General features: G+C 40.1%; 1 protein-coding gene across 3 annotated transcripts in view; it reads left to right on the top strand.

The window, feature by feature from the left end:
* The window catches only part of gabbr2 (gamma-aminobutyric acid (GABA) B receptor, 2), a 1,039,525-nt gene that overhangs the window by 546,661 nt on the left and 467,180 nt on the right, over window positions 1-25,684 (top strand). For all 3 annotated transcript variants that reach the window (XM_043689956.2, XM_043689957.2, XM_087987153.1), the window contains exon 3: window positions 8,271-8,441. In XM_043689956.2, coding sequence (XP_043545891.1) covers window positions 8,271-8,441 — 171 coding nt within the window. The remainder of the gene's footprint in view (window positions 1-8,270; window positions 8,442-25,684) is intronic.

Below are 25,684 nucleotides of genomic sequence, written 5' to 3'. Positions count from 1 at the left end.
GGGGAAACTGGAAAAGCTTATGAGTGAGAAAGGAACAGATAATTAAAGTTATAGAATCATAGAGGTATACAGCACAGAAACAGGCCCTTTAGCCCAACTTGTCCATGTTGGGCAGTTTCCTAAACTGAAATGAGCGCAATTCGCCAGTGTCACAAAGCTAGTCTCTTTTTTTTCTAAAAGCTGTTCCTTGGCTCAAGGAGACTTTGTCCTTGATTTTTCAGAGGGGTAATAAACCAGGCCGGGCTCCAATCAATCTGGTTTGGTACAGAGATGAAAAGAATTTTGAGAGGACTTTTGTTTATATGTAAACAGATGAGACTTCAGGCCAAAGTGGTCATGCTTTAGAAGTGACCTGTATAATGAAAGGGGAGTGGTCAGCTCTTTAGCTGAGCTGAGCTGAGCTTTTTTTTTAGCTAAGTTTTGAACTGGGAGCTGTGTGGAAACTCTCTCTCTTTCTGCCTTCAACTTCAGCCTGTAAGTGTGTGTTCCATTTATACTGGGTTTTAAAGGGATTTTGCTTATTGGGACTGTTGTGTGTATTGGGAACAGCATAATTAAGTCTAGCTGGATAGGTTGAGTTCTGTAGGGGTTCGTTATCCTTTTCTTTGTGTTTCATTGTGTAATTTTGTGAATAAATATTTTGTCTGTTTTAAAATTTAGTAGTCAACCGAGCTATCTAACTCCGGGTAATTTTCACTATACACTCACCAAAACAAATTGCAAAGTTAGGTCTAGGGCTGCCTGCTTAAGAATGTTTTGAGTGGTCTGGCCTAGTCCATAACATCAGCATTTGGCCCATATTCCTTTAAACCTTTCCTATCCATATACCTGTCCAGATACTTTTCAAATGTCACTTCTAACACTGGCAGCTCATTCCATATGTGCACCACTCTCTGTGTGAAAATGTTGCCCTTCAAGTCCTGTTTGAATCAGTTTTGGATTATACTACCCTAGGGAAAAGACCTTTGCTAATTACCGTATCTATGCCCCTCATGATTTTATAAACTTCTATGAGACCGCCCCCTCAGTCTCCTGTGCTCCAGAGGAAAAAGTCCCAGCCTATCTAACCTCTCCTTCTAACTCAAACTTTCCAGTCTTGGGAATGTTCTTATGCTTCCTTTCCAGTTCAATGTCATCCTTCCTACAGCAGGGTGACCAGAATCATACACAGTACTCAAAATGTGACTTTAATAATGATTATGATAATGGGCTTAGGTAAGGAAAAATCAGAGCAGGCTTGAGTAGAGCATAAATACTTACACATACTGGTTCGACAGTTCCTTTATTGTATGTAATCTTATGTGATCAGACAGAACTCAGCTTGATTTGTCATGGGTAAGTCACGATTCATGAACTTAATCACCTTGCAAGAAGTTTAAGGAATGTGATGAATAAAAGAGTGTTAATGAATGTTATATATTTAGATTTTCAGAAGGCATTCAATATGGTTCCACACAGGAAAATGTTAATGAAGATAAAATTCAATGGAATTGGAAACCAATTATTAATGTAGCTAAGAGATTTATTAGGAGGTGGCAAGAAGGGAGCAGGAATATTGATGTACTCAAATTGACAACTAGCAGTGTCTCAAAGGGATCTGTAGTTTGGTCTTCAGCTTTCCATTACATTTTTAGACAAATGAAGGAACAAAGAATTGTATATCTCTGATTGCTGATCAAAGCAAGTTTTCATACACAGTAAACCATTTAGATTAGAATAGAAGTTGCAAAAGGACATTGGTAGATTGAAATTGTCAATTCCTATAAACTTAATTTATATTAAGAGACTGGCAAAGCTATTGCAGATGGAGTGCAATGTGGAAAATGTGATTATCTCCACTTTCAACCTAAAAAAGATAGAATATTTTCTAAATGAGAAAATGTTGAGAAGTATTAGGTTTAGGTGTTTAAGGACAAATCAAAAGCAGGTAGGAGACAGATACAAAAGAAATTATAAGATTAGATTACATTACAGTGTGGAAACAGGCCCTTCGGCCCAACAAGTCCACACCGACCCGCCAAAGCGCAACCACAAATACCCCTACATTTACCCCTTACCTAACACTACGGGCAATTTAGCATGGCCAATTCACCTGAACTGCACATCTTTGGACTGTGGGAGGAAACCCACGCAGACACGGGGAGAACATGCAAACTCCACACAGTCAGTCGCCTGAGAGCAGGAATTGAACCCGGGTCTCCGGCGCTGTGAGGTAGCAGTGCTAACCACTGTGCCACCGTGCCGCCCACAACTAGTGGAATGTTAATATTTTGATTTGAAGCTTGGTGACACAAAGTTACCTTGCAGCTGTATTATGGTATTGGTAGACCCTCAATCATAGTATACTATTCAGTTGCATTGCATTATATCACAAGAGGATATATTGGCCTTGGAAAGAGTGCAGAATTGGAGAGAGTACTGAAACTAAAAGAGTCTTAAGGACAAATTGAATATATTAGGAGTCTACTGCCTTGAGTGTAGAAGGTTAAAGGGCGTTACAACTTAAGATGATGCTAGGAGCTAATAGATTATGTAGAGAGTAACTACTTCCACTCGTTGAGGTGTCTATAATAACTGGACATAGCCAATAAAATTAATGCTAAGTCATTCAGGGGTTTACGTGGAGACATCTCTTCACATAGAAGATATTAGAAATGAAGTGTTAGAGTTGTACAGTGTAGAAACAGGCCCTCCAGCTCACCATGTCTACGCTGACCAACAAACACCAAACTACACTAATCTTATTCATTTGCATTTGGTCCATAGCATCCAGATGCTTCTTCAATGTTGTCAGAGTACCACCATCCTCTCAGGCAGCACGTTCCATAATTCTGCCACTTTTTGGGTAAAATACAATTCTCAGATATTCTCAAAACCATTTACTTCTCACCTTAAACTTTTACTCTGTGGTTTGTGATATGTCAGCGATGTGGAAACAATTCTTACAATCCGCCCTATTGATGCCTCTAAATTTGTATATCTCAAACAGACTCTCCCACTCTCACCCCACACCTTGGCCTCCTCTGCTCCAAGGAAACCAAACCCAGCTTACCCAGTCTGTCCTCATAACTGAGACTTCTCATCCCAGGTAATATCCTGGTGAATCTCCTCTGCATCCCTCCAGTGCAATCACATCTTTCCAATAGTTTGGTGTCCAGAGCTATATAGCATTCCATCTGTGGCCTAGTCAATGCTTTATAAAGTTGCAACAAGACGTCTTTGCTCCTAGATTTTAAACCCCGGGTAACGAAGGCAAGCATCCCGTAAATATTCTTCATCATCCTGTCTACCTGTGCTGACACCTTCACCGATCTAGCTGGACGTTTCTTCCATGAAAAGATCATCCAGACTAGGTCAAATAAAAAGTTCAGAACCAAGATTTTTGTTAGTTAGTGATATTGAGTGTTAGAGAACCAGAGTGTGTGGATGAAATTAATAAACAGGCAGTCTAAGATCTAACTGAATTGTGAAATAAACTTGAGGGACTGCATAGCCTATTCATATTGTCATTTTTCAATTCAAGTCCCAATATTCTTTTTTTAAGTGGTTGGATTTATTTGAGTGTAAAGTTGGGAGATTTTCCTATTTTACAATCTGTAGGATTTTTTCACATTGCTGTTGCTTCCTTCAAAGCAACATAATGGTATATTATCACTGGAACAAATTCTTTCCTTTTGTTTGCATTGTAACCAACCATTGTAACGAGTTAGTTTCTTCAAAGCCCCTGTATTTGATTGAATTATATGCAAACCATTTCCCAAGAAGTTGTCTTTCAAGACCATCGTGATGGAACTATAATAGGATATGGCAAAACAGACTGTGTCTGTTTGCTTGACACATCATTGCTTACACTATGGCTCACTGGCAATAGAATTGAGTTGGAATTAGAGAGTCCTGTAATTTCTCAAATTACTTCAAGGTATCTGAGAACCCTCAAACTAAGCTGAAGATAATGGCTTATCAACAAATACTTGGAAGCTCCCTGCAGTTTAATTTTGTGCACAGAAGTAAACTTCCTTGTAAACTATTTCTCAAATTGGAGGTGTAGTGGACAGCGAAGAGGGTTATCTCTGATTACAACAGGATCTGGACTAGATGGGCCAATGGGCTGAGAGTGGCAGATGGAGTTTAATTCAGATAAATGCAAGGTGCTGCATTTTGGGAAAGCAGGATTTATACACTTAATGGATAAGGTCCGAGGGAGTGTTGCTGAACAAAAAGACCTTGGAGGGCAGGTTCATAGCTCCTTGAAAGTGGAGTCGCATGTTGATAGGATAGTGTAGAAGGCGTTTGGTATGCTTTCCTTTATTGGTGAGAGTATTGAGTACAGGAGTTGGGAGGTCATGTTGTGGCTGTATAGGACATTGGTTAGGCCACCGTTGGAATATTGTGTGCAATTCTGGTCTTCTTCCTATCGGAATGATGTTGTGAAACTTGAAAGGGTTCAGAAAAGATTTACGAGAATGTTGCCAGGGTTGGAGGATTTGATCTATAGGGAGAGGTTGAACAGGCTGGGGCTGTTTTCCCTGGAGTGTCGGAAGCTGAGGGGTGACCTTATAGAGGTTTACAAAATTATGAGGGGCATGGATAGGATAAATAGACAAAGTCTTTTCCCTGGGGTCGGGGAGTCCAGAACTAGAAGGCATAGGTTTAGGGTGAGAGGGGAAAGATATTAAAGAGACCTAAGGGGCAACTTTTTCACACAGAGGGTGGTACGTGTATGGAATGAGCTGCCAGAAGATATGGTGAAGGCTGGTACAATTGCAACATTTAAAAGGCATTTGGATGGGTATTTGAATAGGAAGGGTTTGGAGGGATATGGGCTGGGTGCTGGCAGGTGGGTCTAGATTGGGTTGGGATATCTGGTCGGCATGGACAGGTTGGACCGAAGGGTCTGTTTCCATGCTGTATATCTCTATGACTCTATGACTCTAAATGCAATATCAAACTTACACTCTTGACAGCTTGTGATTGAAAATCTGAAGACTTGTAACAAGTACTTAATCCTTGTGGTACTCGCTCACTTCCCCTGTCTAAGTGTGGTGTTGTATGACTGCTTCTCTTGTTAATCCTCTTGATGCTGCTCTCCCTATCCTTGAGCTTTCTCAGGTTCACCCACAGCCTTACTTATTGCCTCATTCATTGCAAGAAGCAACAAATCAGACACTGAGAAGAATAGTGCAATGGGAACAACCTTTCTCCCAAAATCAACAAAACTAAAGAACTGATCGTTGGCTTCAGAAAGAAAGGAGAATAACACGCCCTCATCTACATCAACAGAACCGAGGTCGAGAGGGTGGAGACCTTCAAGTACCTCGGAGTGACGATAACCAAAAATCTGTCTTGGACTTCCCATGTAGATGCGATGGTCAAGAAGGCACAACGATGCCTCTTCTTCCTCAGGCAGCTCAGGAAATTTGGCATGTCCGTAAGAATCCTCACCAATTTCTGCAGTTGTACCTTTGAAAGCATACTGTCCTGGTGCATAACACCCTGGTATGGCAACTGTTTTATCTAGGACCATATGAAACTATAGAAGATGTTGTGCACAGCCCAGACCACCATGGAAGCCAACCTTCCATCCATTGTCTCCATTTACAGGTTCACTGCCACACTATCAAAGACCCTTTGCATGGCAGTAATGATCTCCTACAACTTCTTCCATTAAGCAGAAGATACAGAAGCCTGAACACATGCACCAGCAGATTCAGGAATAGTTTCTTCCTGGCCATTATTAGAATGATGAATGGACTTCTACCCTCAAATAATGCTGATCTTGCCAATGTTTATCCTGCCTGGCACATGCCCTGTGCAATGTAACCTGTATGCCTCTAAATCTTTTTGCAACCTCTGGTCTGTACATCCTTACTTACTATGATCTGCCTGAACTGCTTGTAAATGAAGCTTTTCACTGTACTTCAGTACATGTGACAATAAATCAATCAACCAATCAATCAATCAAGGGAGGCAACAAGTGAAGTAGTGAAGGGGAAAGTGAGCTAGACATTGTGGGGACGGTGCACAGTGAGTGAAATAGTGAGTGGGACAGTGAGGGGAATGTAAAAGAACTAGGTAGCAAGGGAGGCAGTGACTGAAAGAGCAAGCGTAGTGGTGAGTGCATCTAACAAGTGAAATGGAGAATGAGGTGGAGACTGGGTGACAGCAACATTAAATACACAGCAATGACATCAGTGCAATGTCTTCTAGTTCCAGTGCAGAGGGAGGAGATGCAATGTATTTCTATGTCTGATTGCATTGACGAGTTTTTTTATCACATTTGAAGAAATGACCCAGAACTGTCCTCATTCGAATTTCTATGGCAACAAATAAGAGTTTTTTCCTCAAGATAATTTTATGTAAAATTCTTCAATTGTATGAGATTATCAGTCATTTGGGTTCCTTTCCAATTGGGAAGTAATTTTCATAAGGAAAGATTTGGACTATTAACGTTCTGAGGTCATGAGTTTGAAATCCCCCAATGACAGATGGTGGAATTTAAATTCAATGAAACATATTTGGAATAAAAAACTGGCTTAATTGTAATCACTGTCAATTGTTGTAAAAACCCATCGGTTTATTAATGATCTTTCAGGAAGGAAATCTGCCTTCCTTACCCATTCTGGCCCATGTGACTCCAGATGCAAAGAAATGTGTTTAATTCTTTACAGCCAATAAATACTAGCTTAGCCAATAATGCCCACATCCCATAAAACAAAATAAAACTTAACCAATGAAGAAAGAAGCCCACCAGGCAAATTCAAACTTTGGCACGTATAGCATTAGTTTAGCTAGTTTAGCTGAATCATAGGAACCAAAAGCACAACAGGTTTGATCCCTGCTCTCTGCCCTGTCATTTATTTCAGGGAAAAATGTATAAAAGGTTTTGTTACTCGCGGACCAGTTCTTTTGAACGCTGTGATGACATTATGGCTTCAAGTGGCCTTATAATGAGGATATATGTTATCCTTTTTCTTAAGAGAGAAAAGTCTGCTCAAACCCAATGAAATTCACAGTTACGAGGTCTTTTATTAAATAAAGGTTGTGACAATAGAAGCAGCCTCAATGGGTGGGGTCAAGCTTCCAAAGAACCAGGATTTTTAGGTTTATATTTCTGAAGTTGTTGCTGGATATAGAAGCTGTTTTTCCTGTCCCTGTTATAGCTAAAAGCTGGGGTGCTCTTCCTGCTGCTAGAATTGCATGTGAGGACAACTTATTTTACTGAATTTGCCTTTGCCAAGGATGTGTTTATAGGATGCTACTCAATGAGAAAGGTTACTGTTTAGTAGTTAACAATCTATTATTCTGTAAGTTTTTTGTTAGAGTTAAATTATTCCAATTCCTGTTTTTTGTTGCTGTCTTTTAAGATTCGCGTATGAATAAACTGTGTTTTACTTCAAGACTGGTAGCTTGACCAATCAAATCTCATCCGGAATTCAACGCCTGGCACTTGCTTTAAATTTTTTTAAAAATTAGTATCTAGGCTATCTCCTTAATATACTTTGAGGGGTTTTGGTCTTGTCCATAGCAATGCTATTTCCTCTCAGAAATATTATGTTGACATTAGGTAACAGCACAACTGAGTTGCGTTATGATATTCCACATCATCAAATGACCTGCTAACACTCACTATCTAAACTAAGATATGAAGAATTACCACATGGCAAATATATTAAGGTTTCTCCACAACTATGATGTAATTTTGGCATAAATTCAAGATCAATGGTGGAAGCAACTGTTTATGTTGTTCTCCAGGAATTCTGAAAATCTTTTGTTGTTTCTTTGATGGAAAATTGAGAAATTATGTGGAAATCTATTGTGATTATAAAGTATGACAGTTCCTTCCACTGAACCACCATGATGAACTATTATGAAGAAGTGGAATAAAGATTTAGAGCCCCTTTATAATGAGTAGATTTGAGATACTATGTAGTCCTTTGTTCCTATGAAAGGTTATCTTTCCACAACAGGAAAAGAACTGAGTACACGTATTCATGGATTTTCCTAACGATCAAACTCATACTGCTTCACTTAGGTTTTGTTACGTAAAGACACTTTGTGAGATTAGTCTATAAACTGAAAGGCATTGAAATTGTTCAGTGTATTCATTGAATTGAAATCATTCCTTTTGGATTTTCCTGTTCAGTGGCCACATACAGATATAATAATGAGATTTGTTTATTGAAACAGGATTGAGGTTCTAACAATAAGATTTGTTCAATACAAAAGTAGCTCTAATTGAATTATTCATAATATCTGAATGTTTCTTCCAGCTTTCCTTTGCTGCAACTACCCCAGTCCTGGCTGATAAGAAGAAATATCCCAATTTCTTCCGGACAGTCCCATCAGACAATGCGGTCAATCCTGCAGTTGTCAAGTTCCTGAAGCATTTTCATTGGCGCCGGGTAGGAACGTTGACCCAAGATGTGCAGCGATTCTCTGAGGTATGTCTTCTTTACTCAAGATAAATATGCAATAACCTAGTCAACGCATGCTCAGTGTCAGGTGATGAATTTATAGATAAATATGTAGTAGTGTAAGTTTATGTGGCTGTGCTGCCAGTGAGAAATTCAACACTCATGAAAATATTTATGCGATGTTGAGAAAGGTTGGTGACCTGTTCATCTTAAAAAGATGCTGTCATTTCCCTTTATTATTTCCTATTATAGTCTCTTGCATTAGTTATTCACCTTTGATCATAAGAGATATTTTGTTGTAATTTTTATTGCAGAGACATAGAAGCACAAGGATGAATGATACCAATCGATTTTATTAGTTAACAACAATCTATTAATCTGCTCCAAAACAAAATATGCACAGAAGATACAAGTTATTTCAATAGATTTTCTCAGGGATATATTTCAATGGGTGAAGGTCATTTGAGTAATATTTATTCACATGCATGAATGGCAGTGGACAATCTAACTCAAGATAAATTCATACTGTTTGTACACGCTGACTTTCTATAGGGAGAGCTGGGCAATTTCACCTTTGCCAAGCCGAAAGCATGGTTATGAATTCCAACCATCTTTATAGTGTCATGACTGATTGAACTGAAGCAGTCATTTTGTCACTATCATATTCCAAAGGTATTTAATCAGTATGTATTGATATCTAGTTTAATTGTTTTAATAAATTTGCACATGAACTTGGAAAACTTTGGTCAGATCGTTTTACTTGTATTTATGTATATAGGTACATATTACATGTAATACACACACTCCTGCAGCAAAACCAAGCTCTGCTCCAACCATTTAACAGTTACTTCTATTCAACCTACCCTCAATAAAACAAGATCAATGCTGGGAAGCCAAAGGACATGTATAGGGAAAATCGCAGGAAACCTGTCATTTACAGCTTTACACTGGCAATGGAACCCAATAAAATCCATTGTCAAATTCACTTCTTTGAATTAACTGTTTTATTTGAATAAATTCTTAGCATGTCATTAACAGTGCAACATGATTGTCTATCCAGCCAACAATTAGATGTGTCTATTATTACGTTATATAAATTCAAATCAGAATACATAATATGTTTGCAAGAATACAGAATGAGAGGAATTTGGAGCAGAAATGAACTTAATTACTGAATGAACTTAGTTCAAAACATCTTAATTGTACACTTGGATGAATCTGAAAATTCGAAATTATTTTCCTCCATGTACAAAATAAAAAGCAATGCAACTAATACAAGCCAGTGACCACTGCCTGCAAGTGCTTAATTTCTAACAACCAATGGAACCTCTTCAAGACTTGTCCACTAAGCCTTTGTTCATTATTGAAGTTGGTACATGGGTGCGAACAGCACATTATGTCAAAATGAAGAGAACTTAATGGGGTAGAATTAGAACATAGAACATAGAACATTACAGCGCAGTACAGGTCCTTCAGCCCTCGATGTTGTGCCGATCTGTGAAACCAATCTGAAGCCTATCAAACCTATACTATTCCATTTTCGTCCATATGTCTATCAAAATACCATTTAATTGCCCTTAAAGTTGGCAAGTCTACTACTGTTGCAGGCAGTGCATTCCATGCCCCTACTACTCTCTGAGTAAAGAAACTACCTCTGACATCTGTCCAACGTCTATCACCCCTCAATTTAAAGCTAAGTCCCCTCATGCTAGCCTTCACCATCTGAGGAAAAAGGCTTTCACTATCCACCCTATCTAACTCTCTGATTATCTTATATGTCTCAATTAAGTCACCTCAACTTTCTTCTCTCCAACGAAAACAGCCTCAAAACCCTCAGTCTTTCCTCATAAGACCTTCCCTCCACCCTAGGCAGCATCCTAGTAAATCTCCTCTGAACCCCCTCCAAAGCTTCCACATCCTTCCTACAATGCAGTGACCAGAACAGTACACATAACTCCAAGTGCAGCCACAACAGAGGTTTGTACAGCTGCAGCATGACCTCATGTTTCCAAGACTCCATCCCTATACCAATAAAAGCTACCACCGTATGCCTTCTTAATAAACCTCTCAACCTGAGTGGCAACTTTCAGGGATCTATATACATGGACATCGAGAGCCCTCTGCTGTTCTACACTATCAAGAATCTTACCATTAGCCCAGTACTCTGCATTCCTGTTGCTCCTTCCAAAGTGAATCACCTCACACTTTTCTGCATTAAGCTCCATTTGCCACCTCTCAGCCCAGCTCTGCAGCTCTGCAGCTTATCTATGTCCCTCAGTAACCTGCAGCATCCTTCAGCACTATCCACAACTCCACCGACCTTAGTGTCATCTGCAAATTTACTAACCCATCCTTCTAAGCACTTGTCCAGGTCATTTATAAAAATGATAAACAGCAGTGGACCCAAAACAGATCCTTGTGGTACACCACTAGTAACTGAACTCCAGGATGAACATTTCCCATCAACCTAGCTAGCTAACTTCTGATACAAGCCACTAAATCACCCTCAATCCCATACCTCCATATTTTGTGTAATATCAAATGCCTTACTAAAATCTATATTCACCACATCAACTGCTTTACCTCATCCACCTCTTTGGTTACCTTTTCAAAGATCTCAATAAGGTTTGTGAGGCATGACCAACCCTTCACAAAATCATGTTGACTATCCCTAATCAACTTATTACTTTCTGGATGATTATAAATCATATCTCTTTTAACCCTTTTCAACACTTTACCCACAACCAAAGTAAGGGTCACTGGTCTTTAATTACCAGGGTTGTCTCTAATTCCTTTCTTAAACAAGGGGACAACATTTGCTATCATCGAGTCTTCTGACACTATTCCTGTAGACAATGATGACATAAAGATCAAAGCCAAAGGCTCGGAAACCTCCTCCCTGGCTTCCCAGAGAATCCTAAGATAAATCCATCCGGCCTAGGAGAATTATCTATTTTTATACTTTCCAGAATTGCTAACACCTCCTCCTCGTGGACCTCAATCCCATCCAGTCTAGTAGCCTGAGTCTCAGTTTTCACCTTGACAACATTGCCTTTTTCTGGTGTGAATACTGACAATAAATATTCATTTGGTGCTTCCCCTATGTCCTCTGACTCCACGCACAGCTTCCACTACTATCCTTGATTGGCTCTAATATTACTCTAGTCATTCTTTTATTTCTGATAAACCTATAAAAAGTCTTTCCTTGATCCTATCTGCCAATGACTTTTCATGTCCCCTCCTGGTCTTCTTAACTCTTTCTTTAGGTCTTTCCTGGTTAATTTGTAACTCTCTACAGCCCTAAGTGAGCCTTCACATCTCATCTTAACATAAGCTGCCTTCTTCCTCTTGACAAGAGATTCAACTTCCTAAATGAACCACAGCTCCCTCGCTCAACAAATATCTCCCTGCCTGACAGGTACATACTTATCAAGGACCCACAGTCACTGTTCCTTGAATAAGCTTCACATTTCTCTTGTGCCCATCCCCTTCAGTTTACTTCCCCATCCTATGCATCCCAAATCTTGCCTAATCACATCATAATTGCCTTTCCCCAGCGATAACTCTTGCCTTGTGGTATATACCTATTCCTTTCCATCACTAAAGTAAACGTTACCGAATTGTGGTCACTATCAACAAATTGCTCACCTACCTCCAAATCTAACACCTCGCTGGATTCATTACCCAGTATCAAATTTAATGTGACCTCGCCACTTGTTGGCCTGTCTACACACTGTGCTAGGAATCCCTCCTACACACATTGGACAAAAACTGACCCATCGAAAGTACTTGAACTATAGTATTCCAAGTCAATGTTTAGAAAGTCAAAGCCTCCATAATAACGAACATGTTGCTACTGCTCCTACCCAGAATTATCTTTGTTATCCTTTCATCATTGTCTCTGGAACTATTCAGAGGATGATAGAAAATTCCCAACAGGGTGACCTCTCCCTTCCTGTTTCAGACCTCAGCCCATACTACCTCAGTAGATGAGTCCTCAAACAACCTTTCTGTCACCCTAATACTGTCCTTGACTAACAATGCCTCCTCCCCCCCCCACAATTTACCATCTTCTCTGTTCTTACTGAAACATTCATTCCTGTCCCTGTTCTACCCATGTCTCCGAAATGGCCACAAAACCCATGCTGCAAGTTCACCCACCTTATTTTAGGTGCTCCTGGCATTGAAGTTGACACACTCCAAACCAACTTCTTGCTTGCAGGTGCCCTCATGTGATCTTGAAAACCTATTTCGGACCTCAATAACTTTCAACCTAATGTATACTCGAACTACAATTTGGGTTCCCATCCCCCTGCTAAATTAGTTCAAACCCACCCTGAGAGCATTAGCAAACATCCCCCCCCCCCCCAGGATATTGGTACTCCTCTGGTTCAGGTGAAGATTATCCTGATTGTGGAGGTCCCATCTACCCTTGAAAGAGCCCCAGTTATCCAAGAATCCAAAGCTCTTCCTCCTGAACCATTCCTCTAGCGACGTGTTCAACTCCTCTCTCTCCTTATTCCTTAACTCGCTAGCACGTGGCATGAGCAACAAACCAGATATAACAACTCGGTTTGTCCTAGCTCCAAGTTTCCACCCTAGCTCCCTAAATTTCTGCCTTAAATCCCTATCTCTCTTCCTACTTATGTTGTTGGTGCCTATGTGAACCAAGATGTGGGGCTGCTCCCCATCCCCCTGCGGAGTGGTCTTAATGGGCCGAATGGCCTTACTTCCGCTCCTATGTCTTATGGTCTTATGGTCTTATGGATCCCGAAAACACGATCAGACATTACGAACCCTGGCACCTGGGATGCAACACATCAACTGTAAGTCTCTCTCATCCCCACAAAACCTCCTCTCTGTCCCCCTATCTATGGACTCCCCAATGACTAATGCTCTGCTCCTCTCTCCTCTTCCCTTCTGAGCAACCATGACAGACTCTGTGCCAGAGACCTGTGCGCCATTGCTTACCCCAGTAGATTGTTCCCCCTCAACAGTATCCAAAACTTGTTGTTGAAGGGAACGGCCACAGGGGTTCCCTACAGTGCCTGCTGGTTCCCTTTCCATTCCCTGATGTAGCCCATCTAATTTCATCTTGCACCTGAGGTGTGACTACCTCCCTGTAAGTCTTCTCAATAACCCCCTCCACCTCCCGAATGATCAGAAGTTCATCCAGCTCCAGCTTCAGCTCCCTAATGCGATTTTCAAGGAGCTGGAGTTGGGTGCACTTCCCACAGATGTAGTCAGCAGGGACACTAGTGGTGACTCTTACCTCCCACATTCTGCAGGAGGAACATTCAACCGCTCTAACTGCCATTCCCACTATTCTAAATTCCCAAAGGGACTCTTGTAAACGAAAACAAAACTCGTCCACTTACCAAACTGGCACACAGATATTTTCTTTTGTTTAGAGGAGGAGGATGGGTGGGAGACACTACCCGAGTAGTGTTTCAGGTAAAGCAACCGCCCGAATATAAAGCCTCACTTACCCAGCAGTCCCATGTCCACTCTTGCTCAACGTGTGCCCCACCTATATACGAGGTAGGTTTTACACTTTAAATTTATCTTCTCGTCGGGCCTCTGATCCTTGCTGTCGCTCCTCCCACTTCAACTGCAGCCGAGAAAATGATGACCGCTGAACCATCGAGGCAAGTTTGTATACCCTAAATTTACCTTCACGTCAGGCCTCTGGTCCCTGCAGTTTCTCCTCCCACTTCAAGTGCTGCTGAAAAACTTAAGGAAGATTACTATCCAAGACAGGTGTTGTGTAAAGTAATGTCCTCAATTTGAGGATTTCCGAACCAAATTGGCAGGTAATGCACAGAAGAACATAAGAAAATGTGCTCAGAAGACCACAACACCAGCCACAGGGTAGAATTCTAGTTGTGAAAGTGGTAAAAAAGTATCATTAGATTAACTGTTGGTAGTGTACATTGGATTAATTTGTTGAGTTCTCCTCAAAGATCTACTGGGCAAACCCCATCCAGCCTTCCCCCCAACATTTACAATTTCTCTCCCTTGACTTCTAATGCACTTGCCTTTAGCTATGCATGGTTCACCAGGGCTTCCATGGTGAGCTGCCTGATTCTCACTGCCTGGCATCCATTTGTTAACTTGGTGAATATTTATCCTTCGCATAGTTAACATAAAGCCATATCATCTGCCCATTTTCTCTTGCCAATTATAGGACTTTGCTGTCTAAAAACTAGAATAATGTTTGCCTATATTTCAAGAGTCAACACTTCAAAAGTACTTCATTGATGGTAATGCATTTCAAGAATGTAATATGAACTATACGGTAAATCCTTTGAATCCATGAAATGACGAATCAAATTCGTTTATCCACACCAAAATATGAATCACAATAAAAATCAAGATCAGCAGGCAGCCGTCACATGTCTGTGATTATTAATCTACTTTTAAATTAGCTCAGCACTTGCAAATTTCATCATTCATAAGGTTTCCCAGGAATGGAACTCAGAGGAATGACTGTAAAATACATTTTTTGTCCACATTGCAATCTTGGTGTGTGTGAAATTCTGGGGAAGAAGCATTCAGAATCAGAACTGCATTTGTATGGATACCTTTATTCACCTTCTAGACTCTTTTTCTATTGGCACATACGTATGGTAGCCTTAAGTGGACAAAATGTATAATACAACTTTCAATGCACTACATCCCTTCCTTTCTTTAAAGAAAAAGACAACTATTCAGAAATGTTCCATTATCCAGGGCAGGTGGGTCCTGAACCTGGGCCTTCTGTTCCAGAGAGAAAGGCATTGTACTATGAAACCCAATCAGTGCCCTTCTTAGTAAATGAGAGGCACAGCATGTTTCAGTAGCTCATTTCCAGAAGTATATACTCTACATAAACTTAAATATAAAACAAACACTAAGAACACTGGAGAAACTCACAGGTCTGGAATCATCTGAAGAAAGAGAAACAGAGTCAACATTTCGAGTTGGGTATGACTCTTCTACAGAGATCGGGAGTTCAGTACTATGAAGTATGCGGCAGAACAAAATCCCACCTGCACCAAAATGATCATTTGTACAATAGACAAATAGCATAGAGGGTTCCCTTCACCATCACATTCAGAGGTGTGACTTAGCTATTTCTCTGAATTCCTGGCCTTCATAGTCTAATAACCTCTTACTTGATTATTCACACAACTAATCTTGAACTTTCTTAGCTTCAAATAATCTCTTCAGGATTCGAACCAAACAGTTGCATCTGCCATTTTCAAACTAAGATGCTGTTACTGAGGTAACCTATTTACAAAATCTCACAAAGTTCTCCTTTCTCCAAGAGAAACTGTTCTTCCATCTGATGTCATTCAGGTCTTCTGAGGACTGAATCAAAAGCTTTCCAATCAATGAGTTTTTTTTAACCTAAACAAAAGTACTCATTTTTTCTGAACCAAAAGCAAGCGAATGCCTTTCAATGTTTGCTCTTTCTGATTTCTTGCATTGTGAGAGTTTTACAAACTCACATTATCACTCCAGAGCAGCCCCCTGAGTCAGCTACTCTTTAACACACACTGCTTTAAAACCAGGTCTCCAAAAAATTAGTTAGCAAACCCTCTCATGCACATTTACCCAGCCCCATAAACCACTGGTTCAAGATTCAAATCCTAAAATGATATTGATGTTTATGTAAAAATCACACCTTGCATCACAGCACACATGTTGGTTTCAGCTCAACAAAAGGGCAATGTCTTGATTGATCAGAGTCAATTAACTTGGTGTCAAATTTAGCAAAGCTTGAGAGCTAAGTAAAAAAACAAAAAAAGCCAAAGAACTGCAGATACTAGAAATCAGACACAAAAACAGAAATTGCTGAAAACACTCAGCAGGTCTGGTAGCATCTGTGGAGAGAAAGCAGAGTTAATCTTTCAGATTCAGTGATCTTTCTTAAGTTAATATTAAATGGTACATTCTCCAGAATGACACTTCTACTAATCAGAGTCCATTTGTGAACCAATCAGTACTCCCAAAAGGTCTAAGTGTTGTTTCCCCTTTACTTTAATACTTTTTGCAAATTGGCCTAATAAGTGCAAGATGAGAAACATTGACAAATTGTAGCTTTTTTCAGCGGTAGTCATGTGAATTGACAACCATTGATTTTAAGTAATTAATAATTGTAACATCTCTCTTTCCCCCTTTTTTTTTCCTTTGTTTGCTCATGTATTGTATGTGTCATAACCAACACCACCAGCTACTTCCCCCAAAAAAAATGTTTCCTGGTTTTGAACACATTATTATGTGCAACACTCCTTGAATCCTAAAGATTTGGTGTGGATCATTTTCAAATTGAACATCAGAAAAAGTTTTTGGGACGATAAACCACTTTAGCAAAGGGAGAAGAAAGAGAAGAGTAAGAAAAATTGAAACCACCTCTGTTCTGAACAGAAGAGGAGAAACACAAAAGTAAAACTAAAACCATCTCTCCTTTTCATCCATTACATTGTACATGTCACATTTTTCAAGGTATGCACATATTTCTTGACTTCTCCATTAGCCTTGCCACTCCAGTGGGATTTTTTTGATGAGTGAAGCCCAGCTAATTTGCAAATTTACTGAACTAATCACTCTGAATGGGTTACACCGTCCCTTCTCACCATTTCAATCCAGGCAAACATCTCTTCCAACTTTGGGATGACTACTTTTGTTGAATTAGATGTACTATTTCTACTCTTTCCAGATTGTCTGGACTGCTATATGGCTATAGAAATCTTAAGTGAGCAAAATATATAATGCCCACTTGTTATGTAGTTTAAATTTAAAGTCTGTGGGTGAAATCTTACCAGGCTCGAAACAATGAGGGTCGTGGTAAGATGAGGCCCAGAATTGGGAGAGATATTTGATGAGATAGATCCCAATGTTGAGATTATGTTGCCACAACTTGTTCACTTTCTCAAGTGGCATGGTGTGATTCTTGATAAACAGCAGTGAGTTCCCAATTGATTGTTATTATTGCTCCCAATGGGTTGCAATCTTACCAAACTCGCCATACAAATTCGTCATTGAGAAAATTTAACATAGAAAGCAAAGTAGGTTTCAACTCCCTGCTGTTCCAAAAGATCTCCACATTGAACACAGGGCATCAACATCTTTGGCATGTTCCATAGGCACAAGCTGTTTGCAATCCAAATTCATAGACATTAGCATCCGAAATTCGACATCCTCAAAGAACCCTCATGGTACATCTCCAACCTACTTCCAGTCTCCTGAATCACAATATAATCATAATTTTGTAGCAGGTTGCTTTGCACCCGGGGAGACACATCCAGCTCTTAGGTTTGACCAGACTGCATCTCCTGGCTCTTCACTCGCTTTCATAGCACTCATTCACTCTGAGCCTAACCGGATACTCACAGTTTCCTTGCCTTGCATTGCCTTGCCTTTATGCACACTGCCCCTTTAGCAAGAGATACCAGGCTCATATTACTACCACCTAGTGCAGCCATTTAGTGCAGAAACAAAGTCAGGAATCTTGTCATGGTTGTCAGCAGGCCTTGAGGGATAACCTCCGATATGTGTAACTGAGGGTGGTATGGGGGCTCTGTGATTAGGTGCCTCACAGCACCAGGGACCTGGGTTCGATTCTACCCTCGGTGACTGTCTATGTAGAGTTTGCACATTCTCCCTGTGTCTGTGTGGATTTCCTCCTTGTGCTCCATTTTCCTCCCACAGTCCAAAGGTGTGCAGGTTAGGTGGATTGGCCATGCTATTTTCCCAGAGTGTCCAGGAATGTGCAGACTAGGTGGATTAGCCATGGAGAAATATGCGGTTATAGGAATGGGTTAGGAGTGTTGTCTGGGTAGGATGCTCTTCAGAGGTTTGGTATGGACTCAGTGGGCTGAATGGCCTGCTTCCATACTATAGGGATTCTATGATTCTATTCTATGACATGTCTACGCCCTGCTTAGGATGTCAAATTGAGCATCCATTGTTTATAAAGGGGTGAGGAGTTGAATGATGAGCAGCATACGGACTGTGTTGACTCTTTCTGCCCTATTGTGGGCTGCTTTATTTCTTGAATAAGCAAGAGGCAGGTACTATAGAACATGTTACTGGGTGGCACTGCTAGGATTATTGATGCAATTGGGGAGATTTCCTGAGTGAGTGCATGCAGGATTAATTGTGTCACAATTTGGGCTGGATGAAGGTTATTAGGGAACTAGTCAAAAAGCGTGACACTGGAAAAGCACAGCCAGTCAAGCAGTATCTGAGGAGCAGGAGAGTCGATGTTTTGAGCATAAGCTCTTCATCAGGGAAGTAGTTGTAAACATTAGTGAGAATGGTGCAGCATGAGTCTAGGTGGGAGCTTGTCCAGTAGCAGAGAGAGATTCAGTATGAGGTATCAGAGAGAGGATGATGTCACTTACACTGTGGAGTGGAGAGGGACATTGGCCTTCTTCTCACCATGCTGGGTATTCTCCCAGATGACTGAGACTGCTGTAACCTGGGTGATAACCTTGCAGTAGGCTGGCACTGTTGTGTGTCATGGCCTCCACTGTTGCTCCTGGGCAAAAGGGAAATCCTCACTCTGCACTATTCCATTGAGCTGGAGCTCCAGGAATGTGCCCAAAAAGTGAGCCACTAATTACCCCCTGTCTGCAAGCTCTGGGACAAACATCAGGGACCGTGCAGAGCAGTTCTGGATTGACGCCATTTGTCCTGGTGGCAATAGCATTTTAAAAATAATGCCTTCAGCAGGAATTCCAGTCAATTTCAAGATCTTCAGTGAGTGAACAGTTATTCCAGGAAAAGCATACGACAAGATGGAGCGAAAAACAGATTTGATTCCCGCCGTGAGAACTCAAATATCACTGAGTTCCACAAACTTGGTAAGACACAATGAGAAAATTCGCTCAGGGATAGCTTGACAGTGAGAATCATTCTGCTAAAGCTGACATGACCTGCACTTTGCCCAAAAAATATTGTAAGTTTCAGCTCTGTGTGTCTTTACTTAATTAAATGTACCAATTGAGATTATTCAATTCATTATGTGAATTGTGACACAAATCTTCAGTTAATTCAATCCTTCTCCCTTTCAATTCATTAACTCCACATCTTTTCTTTGCTTAATGTTGTTAAGGCTCTTTTACATTATTTAGTTTGTTTCTCCCTGCCATTGCCAACTTTATTAACTTATTTAATGCAGTTCTAAATTGGGTCACCTGAAGGGCATTCATATCATGCATTTATTTCAATTGTTTTAGTAAATTCCATTATTATCTCCAATCTGCTATTGCCTGATTTTGCAGCCCACTTTGTGTATTTGAGTTGTCTTAATTCAAATTCTTTGTCAGGCTGCTTTGCGTCTCGGGTTGTATCTTTCATACATGGCTTCACTTATACCCTTTAACATATATTTTACTTCAACAGTTCACTTGTTTAATTGCCAAATTCTGTACTTGCATTTATTTCAGGATTTTCTGATAAAGTCACAATGAATTCATGATGTTCTCATATTAATTTCATTAAAGTATTCCAATATAATCAATCGTGATTATCACAGAATGGAAGACAACAATTGAAAGTTAATCTCACAGCAGTGCAAAAATCCCAGAATTGTCAAATGAGTATTAATAAAATTTAAATTATTCAGCATTGAGAAGCATGTACCTACTAAAACATTGTCTAACATGTAGCATAGTTCCTATTGCAAAATTGTTATACTTTGATTCACAATCAACATTTTACAAGAGACCTGTTGGTATCCAATACATTTTGCATTTGTTTGTTGAAAAATGATCATTTGTACTAGTTTGCTACTTGGTATCATTAGCTTTTGCCTGACTGTGATAAATCTACACTTGGGACAAGTAAAAATTGATTTTAAACACATCCAAATGACATCTGTGCTAGTTTCAGAGACAGATGCTAGTACCAAAGAGAAAAGTAGGCTAGTAAATTTAATATAAACAAAATACAATTAAGTGTGTAGAAGTTAATGAACTACAAACTGTAATGTTTAACAATAAGACAAATGCAAGCATAAGTCTATGTTGACCTAGGGAGAAAACGCAAGAAGAGTATGTAACAAGAAGTTATTATGTAGAATGTTATGTTAAGAAATTTAGTTTTAAATAGGTTATGGAATCACAATATACAGTCTACATGCTGACATGATTTGCACATGTATGTATATTTTTTTGTAGCATCTACTTCAGCAAGATTCCAACATTACAATGAGAGAAGTGCAATGCTATGAAAAAAAGTTCAATTATGGTCTGGGACAGGTATATGGAAGTTTTCCAAGTTAGACCATTGCTTTCAGTTGGTTATTTTTGCTCATCTATTTGGGAAGTCACTTGTAATATAAATAGGGAGCAAAATATTTAAAAGCATATGTCACTTTTAAAACCATGAGCTGAAAATAATATGAGAGAATTTTGATTGAAAAGTTGTTTATCCTGAAGATTTCTTTCAGGAGAAGTGACATTGTATTGAATGAAAATCTATCAGCCACCTAGTTTGACATTCAATAGCAGAAATAAATTATTACCGAGGCTCCAAAAAATTTACAATTGATCCTTCTTGCATATCTTACCAGTTGCTATCTCGCTAATGAAGAAAGATATTTCTCAAGGAATGCATTGATATGATTTGTATCATATCTCAAATTGGACAATCTAAAGAAAAACTTGCCGAGCTGGATATTGTCCAGTCTCACCTCTATCTCACCTTGTAATTGTCATGAAAAGGCATTAAAACTGCATATGTTTAGCAGTCAGAGCAGTTATTGTTAAATGTTGGATGGAATTCTTAACAACAGAAAAACATCTTTGGAGTCGAAAGTCCACTTGAGCAGTGGGGCCAAACATGTGACATTAGGTCTGCTACCACTGTATATAATATTGGCTACTTCTTTCTAATGACCGAAGTCATTACTAAAGATGAATTTCTAGGATTATAAAAATGTTTACATCATTTGAGCTATGACTTGAGGGTAATGACTAAGCTAATAGATTGTAACTTCACACACCCAAGGCGGAATTTAATTTTTTAGTCTACCGTATATACTCGTGTATAGGTCAATCTCATATAAGTCGACCCCTTATTTTTGGCCAAAACTCTGGTATTTCTCATATACCTCGACCATGTCTTCCCACTGTTGCCTCAGTTTCTTAGAAGTAGGTGTTGCATACAGTGGTGCTCTGAACGCATTGTAAAACTCCCTCAAATGTAATAATGACCACAATTCTTTTTCCTTTGGTTGTTTATTGTCGTATATAGAGATCTGGCTCTTGTATGTCACCTTTTTGGCTCATGCCCTGCATGAATTTCATCCTCTCAAAACAATATCTCATGCACAAGTTGACCCCCTAATTTCAGCTGAATAAAATGGTCTTCGAAACTTGACCTATACACGAGTATATATGATCAGTGTGAAGGTGGGCCTAAAACTGTGACGTTCTTCAACTTGAGGAGGCAGGCAAGTGTTTTTACATGATTGCTTTCTTCACAGCTCATTGCAAATTCAGGCACAAAGAAAGCAAGCAAATTTTTTACGGGGAGGGAAGTAGGAAGCTTTGCCCAACTAGGACTTTCTGGGCTCTGCATTTAAAAGGCAGCTGGACAGCACTTGATTCTCTGCAACCCAAGAGCATCTACTCAACTCAACAGGGGAATTCTGTCACATAGGAATAGCAACAAGAATGTCAAAGACATCCTGGACAGAAGTGGCATAGGTTAGTATCCGTGGATAGTTTCAGTAGGGCAAGAGAATGAATGATCTGCTGTGCTCCACCAGGGTATGCACCACTGTCTACTCAATGTTTCTTGCCCCTATGAGTCATCATTGTTATGTTGCTACTGCTTCGGACTGTCACAAACAAGACTGGGTTTCAGGTATCTCCATCAGGTGCTTCATGGGTATTCAATGTCTGTCACTTCATTGCAGCTATCAATGTAGTACTACTTAGCCACAGTGCTACTACCTTTCACGCACACAACAGTGTTCACACATGAAACACAAAAGGCTCTACAACACTCAACACCTTACACAAAACTATCACTGATCTATCCTCAGAACTAGGAGAACGTAGGATATTTTTTCACCGAAGTTTGTATGAGACAAAGGCATAACCACAAAAGCTTGCTGTGGCATGAGCACCTAACAGGCGCCTCAGGCACACAGATATATAATGTTTTATTGTTTTTCATCAGATATAGCTCTTTGATTATACTTTGATAACTCTTAATTCAGAACCCTTTAACACCTAAAGTAACCACAGATATACTATGGTGAGAATGAAACTATTCAGCCCATTGTATCATGTTGTCTCTTCAATTGAGAATCATTACCTACTGTCAATTTCCTGTTTTGTTTTCCCTATGCATACAGGCATACATTGGTCTGGATATTGACATCTCTATCTGTATTTATCAATCTGGGCAACAAACCCATCTACTCATGTGAATATCCCTTAACGCGTCTGTGTTCCTGCCAGAGTAAAATATGCACAATAAGTACAAATAAGCGCAGGGAGGGGACAGTTTGGGGGGAGGTGGGAGGGAGGAATGCCTGACATAAAAACATAAAAAGGTGGAATATTAAAGGAGATTAAGCTATTCATCCCGTCAAGCTTGCTTTGCCATTAAATTTGATCAAGGTAGATCATCCAATTCTGTACCCTTTTTCTGCTTTCTGCCCAGACACTTTGATCCATTTAATGCTAAGCATTATATCTATATCTTCCTTGAAAGTCTTCAGTGTTTTGACATCAACAGTATACTGTACCAATGAATTATACAGGCTCACCAATTTCTTGGTGAAGAAATTTCTCTTCATCCCAGTCCTAAAAGGCTCACCCCTTATCATTAGTCTGTGACCCCTGGTTCTGGACTCCCTGATCATCAAGAACATCCTTCCTGCACCTATCTGATCAAATCCTGTTAGAATTTTACAGTTTTCTATGAGATCCTTGCTCATTGTTCTTAGCTTGAGTGAATAAAGTCTGACCCAGTTTTTCCCCATACATCCAACCCACCATCCCAGGAATCAATCTGGTAAACCTTTTTGCACTCCCTCAATAGCCAGAACTTCCTTCCATAAATAAGGAGACTAAAACTGCATATAATACTCTAGGGTGGTCTTATCAATGCCTTCTACAGTTGCAGCAAGACATCCCGTTCCTGTACTAGAATTCTCTCACTATGAAGGCCAACACACCATTTGTCTTCTGCACCTCTGCTGCACCTGCATGTTTATCTTTAGCGAGTGGTGTACAAGGACACCCAAGCCTCATTACACCATCCACTTCCCCAAGGTATCGCCATACAGATGGTACTTTGCTTGTGTGTTTTTGCTACTAAAGTGGAAAACCTCACATTTATCCACATTCTACTGCAGCTGCCATGTCCTTACCCACTTGACATGTCTGAATTGCATGGAAGCTTTTCTGCATCCTCCTCACATCACACCCTCCCAGCCAGCATTGTGTTTTGGCAAATTTGAGCATATGGCACATAATTTCCTTAACTAAACCATTCCTATATATCGTGAATAGGTGAGGTCTAAGCACTGATCCCTGCAGCATCACACTAGTCATTGTCTGCCACTCACAAAAAGACCCACTTATTTTTACTCTTTTTTTCCTGTTTGCAGACCAGTTCTCTATCTATTTCAGAATACAATCTCCAATGTGGTTTAATTTTACATGCTAATATTTTATGTTGGATCTTATTGAAAGTTTTCTTAAAATCCAAGTTAACCACAACCACTGAATCTCCCTTATCCACTCGATTAGTTACGTGCTCAAAGAATTCCAGCAAATGGGTCAAGCATCACTTCCCTCTCACAAGTCCACTTTGACTCTGAGAGATAAGGCTCCTGAGCCCTGCTGAGAGCAAAGGGAACATGCCAGTGTTGAAGGGGAGGTTGGATATCTACAACATCTAGTGAGAAAACCTCCAATCTGCTTCACTCTACTGCAGGTCGAGCACCATCACCTTATTGAAATTTTGGGGAAGAGTGGTGGCCTGTGACTCTAAAAAATCCTAATGATCTACTAGGCAGACTGCAGATCCCACTCCCAAACCAGGAAAAAATAAGGCTCTAGAACCCTGGCCCATCTGTACCAACCCCTTAATGCACACCACTGAGGAGGAACTGTCAGTGATCCCAGACAATGAACTTTCAAGTGCTTCCTCTCCATCTCCACAAGCAGAGACACATACCTCAGTAGATGATCTATCCAGATTGGTTCAGGGTCAGATCTTGGAGTGCACAGCATTGACTGCAAGTAAAGGAGAAAGAAACTGTTGACGTCTCTGACATTTGGAGGACTGCTGGAGATTAGGCCTCTGCTGGGTCCAGTACAAATGATGAGCTTCCAGATTCAGCTATTCATGACTTAACATAGAGTGAAGGAGAGAAGGATCTGGCCAAGTTGTGTCTGCTGTCTTAGATCTGGAATGATGGAATGACTGGCAGCTCCCAGGAAGTGCCAGCCTAGCAGGACAGTGAGAACCTGCCAGGCGCCCACGGGGAATTTCTCTTCATTACTTAAGCCATTGATGGCTGAGTGAGAGCAGGCTGATGGACTTTCACCTCCCTCCAGTGCCTTATCTTTACCTTTCAATGCAGCTAATAGGGACTACAATGCTAGATTGTGTAATCTCTCATTGGAGGCTAACACTTGGAGTCCAGGTATTATCTAATAAATCAATGCTACATGCCTCCAAGGCTAACATTTTCTTAGACCTGTTACACAATACTCTGGATGTAGTCTCACAGCAGGGCTTTGTTTTCCTGAAACATGATTTCTACATTTATGTTCTATTCTTTTTACTTGTGTTATTGATTATTTTCTGTTCCTGCTTATGATAGTTTTGATAAAAAGATAAAGCCGCCATAGTCCTACTGGATCATAGTCATGTTCTCTCATAAGGGAGAGATAATTGATGGTGGTTTAACCTGAGGGTTACCACATCTCAGGCGAGGGAATATCCTTCCTTAGCTGATATGGGAATTGAACCCACATTGTTCGCATCACAAAACAGCCGTCCAGCCAACTGAACAAACCATCATCACCACTTCCCCTCCTGACATTTTGATGATGCGCATGTGTGGACATCTCAATTTTCTTTGGACCTACACAGTTTCTTGCATTTGAACTTTTAGAAAATACCATATTCTATCCTTTTTTAGGTTCACTGTAGGGATGTAATATCTATTTTGCCTTTTTACATCATTTAAGAGAAAGTGAGGGCTGCAGATGCTGGAGATCAGAGCTGAAAATGTGTTGCTGGAA

This window comes from Chiloscyllium plagiosum, unplaced genomic scaffold (genome assembly GCF_037043375.1).
Source record: "Chiloscyllium plagiosum isolate Xiang-an unplaced genomic scaffold, Cpla_swu_hap1 HiC_scaffold_5, whole genome shotgun sequence".
NCBI lineage: Eukaryota > Metazoa > Chordata > Chondrichthyes > Orectolobiformes > Hemiscylliidae > Chiloscyllium > Chiloscyllium plagiosum.
The sequence above is the reverse complement of the archived record's forward strand: the minus strand, read 5'-3'. Positions and strand labels throughout refer to the sequence as shown.